The sequence below is a fragment of the Octodon degus genome, unplaced genomic scaffold (assembly GCF_000260255.1).
Source record: "Octodon degus isolate 3935 unplaced genomic scaffold, OctDeg1.0 scaffold00002, whole genome shotgun sequence".
NCBI lineage: Eukaryota > Metazoa > Chordata > Mammalia > Rodentia > Octodontidae > Octodon > Octodon degus.
The window spans coordinates 34,913,561-34,916,610 of NW_004524578.1; the positions used below are offsets into that span (position 1 = coordinate 34,913,561).

General features: G+C 38.0%; 1 protein-coding gene across 1 annotated transcript in view; it reads left to right on the forward strand.

The window, feature by feature from the left end:
• Positions 1-3,050, forward strand: part of CUNH5orf42 (chromosome unknown C5orf42 homolog) — a 137,035-nt gene that overhangs the window by 36,611 nt on the left and 97,374 nt on the right. The window contains exon 19 of the mRNA XM_023712733.1: positions 2,756-2,973. Within this exon, the coding sequence (XP_023568501.1) occupies positions 2,756-2,973 (218 nt within the window). The remainder of the gene's footprint in view (positions 1-2,755; positions 2,974-3,050) is intronic.

Consider the following 3,050-nt stretch of genomic DNA (forward strand, 5'->3'; position numbering starts at 1 on the left):
TCTCCCATAATAAACACATAGGTATACACTACATTTTATCCAAGGTGTATAGGCAATCTATAGACAGTACATTCTAGATAAAATTTGAAAAATCTGTGTAAAGGCCGTTCTTTCACAAAGGGGAGATTTACAGAGATTTGAAACAAAGAGCAAATACAAATGCAAAGGATTCCACTCTTATGTATCTACTCAAGAAGTAAAACGTAAGTCCACCTAAACGTCTGTGCATAAGTGTTTATAGCAGCCTTTTCATAATGGCCAAAATTTAAAAGTAGCGCAAATGTCCATTAGTTGGTGAATAGAAAAACAAATTGCAGTTTTTCTTTAAAATGATACGGTAAATACTGAAGAGGAACAAGCTACTTAGAACATGTTAAAACATACTAAATGAAGAAAGTCAAACAAAAGGACTACATATTGTATGAGCCCAATTAAGTAGCATAAGTTATTAGACCAGTATTATAGATATCTCAAAGGACTGACAAGCGAATCTGAGACATAAAATATATACAGATAGATAGATAAATAGATAGATAGATAGATAGATAGATAGATAGATAGATAGATAGATAGATACATACGTACTACTGTAGTTGGGCACAGTGGTGCACACATGTAATCCCAGCACTCAGGAGGCCAAGGCAAGAGGGTTGCTCCAAGTTTGAGGCCAGCCTGGACTACATGGTGCATTGAAGGCCAGCCTGAACTACATGGTGAGACCCTGTCTCAAAAAGACAACAAAACAAAAAGTATACAAGGAGATAACCAAGATTGGAAAAATGTGAGAGAAATTATACTTTGTAGCATATAGAACAGAAAGACACAATATGTATCTAATTGGAATTCTAGTCTGTCTACACTAAATTCTAGGTAGTGGCTACTTCTGCAGAAGGTAAGGAGTAGAATATGATTAGTACTCAAGGAAATTCAGCTATTTATATAATGCTTTATTTAAAAAATAAATTGAGGGCTAGGGATGTAGCTCAGAGGCTTAAGTACCTGCCTGGCAAGTGCAAGGTCCTGAGTTCAATCCCTGGTACCACAAAAATATAAATAAATGAATAAATTGAATAACAAAATGTTAATACTGGGACTGGGGAGATAACGCAGTGGAATATTTTGACTGGCAAGCTCAAGGTACTAAGTTTGAGTGCTGGTACCACCAAAAAAAAAAGTTAATATTGAACATATTTCTCTTTTTTTTTTTTTTTTTTTTTTTGCAGAACCGGGGATTGAACTCAGGCCTTTGCGCGTGCCGGGGAAGTGCTTATTCCACTGAGCCATCTCCTTGGCCCGATATTTCTCCTTTTGTATACTTGCTTAAAATATTTCTTTTTTTTTTTTTTTAATTTTTTATTTATTTATTTGTGTGTGTGTGGCCAGCTCAGCCCACCAGGGGGCGGGGCTGGCTGGCATGTGGTGCTGGAGGATTGAACCGCGGTCCCTGTGCTTTGCTAAGCTTGTTCTAAGTAGGTCTTTAGACCACTGAGCCACCAGCCCCAAAATATTTCAAAATATAAAAAACCCTTGTATCCAGTTGTATTCACTCCTTGTAATTTGCCTTATAGAACACACCCTTATATATACAAATATTTTCATAGTTGAAGCCATATTATACAAATGCCTACTATAATTTTTGTTCTTTTTTCTACTTCACAAGTAATTTTCATTAAATTTTAGGAGTTTTATCATAAACTTTTAAAATTACTGTCTCAATACCTTCACACAATGTTACATATTATTGTGATGTCTTTTTTTTAAAATGTATTTAGTATAGGGTCTACAGGGTCTTACTACCTAGGTCAGACTTAGTGATCCTCCTGTTTTTAGCTTCCCAATTGCTGATACTACAGGTGAATGCCAGCACACCAAGTCTCAATCACTGTCTCAGCACGCCCTGGGGGTGGGGTCCAGCACAGCACACCAGCAATCGAACCCTGGTCCCTGCATCTGTGTAAGAAGGCACTTTAGTCCGCTGAGCTATCTGGCTGGCCCTCTGATGTCTTTCTTGATATTCTTTTTCTCATTAATATTTTTTTACTTGTTATACTACTTTCTGCTTCAGGACTATGTTTCATGCATATTTTTATCATGTAATTGTTATTACTATAGTATCTTGATAGCGCTAGAAAAATTTCATGCTCTGACCTTTTAATTTTAAAATAACACAATCATTTCATGAATTTTTGTTCATAAGCTTGGATGTTTTGCATCTTGACATACATACATATATTTTTTCTTTTTTTTTTTTTTTTTTTTTTTTTTTTTTTTTAGACAGGGTCTTTTTTAAAAATGTATTTGGTACAGGGCCTCACTATGAAGCTCAGACTCATAGTGATCTTCAGTTTCCAGCCTCCCCAGCACTGGGATTACAGGCATGTACCACCACACACCCAGACTTGGTGGCCAGCTCAGTGTACCCCAGAGGTAGGGCCAGTGTGGCATAAGGTACCGGAGATCGAATGCTGGTCTCTGCACCTGCCTACGCAGTTGCTTAGTCCACTGAGCTATCTCACTGGCCCAAGATAGGGTCTTACTGTGTAGTTGAGGCCAGCCTTGAACTCACCATGTTGCCCAGGCTGGCCTCAAATTCATGGTGATCCTCCTGCCTTGGCCTCCTAAATACCGGGATGATAAGCGTGTGGTACCATGCTCTGCATCTTTATTTTTAACAGATTACTTTTTCAGATTTACAAACTAAAATAAGAAGTTTCATGCAAATTTTAACTGGCTCACCAAATTTTGTGTTTGATAGATCCTATTGAAGAAGAAGATGCAAATGTGCTCTTTAGTTCAGTGCAGGAGGTCCTGAAAGCATCGGCTATGGCTGATGCAGATATTGTCTCGGAGACGCTTCAGCTTCTGATGGACTCTGCCAAGGACTTCAGTAAGAGCCTGTGGGGCTTAGTGCCTGTCAGCTTGTATCTTCCAGCTCCTCCATTATACTGTCCCCAGCCAGCTGTTCTTAGTGAAGTAAGCTTACAGCATTATTGTCTTATTAAAGTATTAAAGTCAATTTTGTCTGATTTAAAAAATTTTTGGGGTGGGGA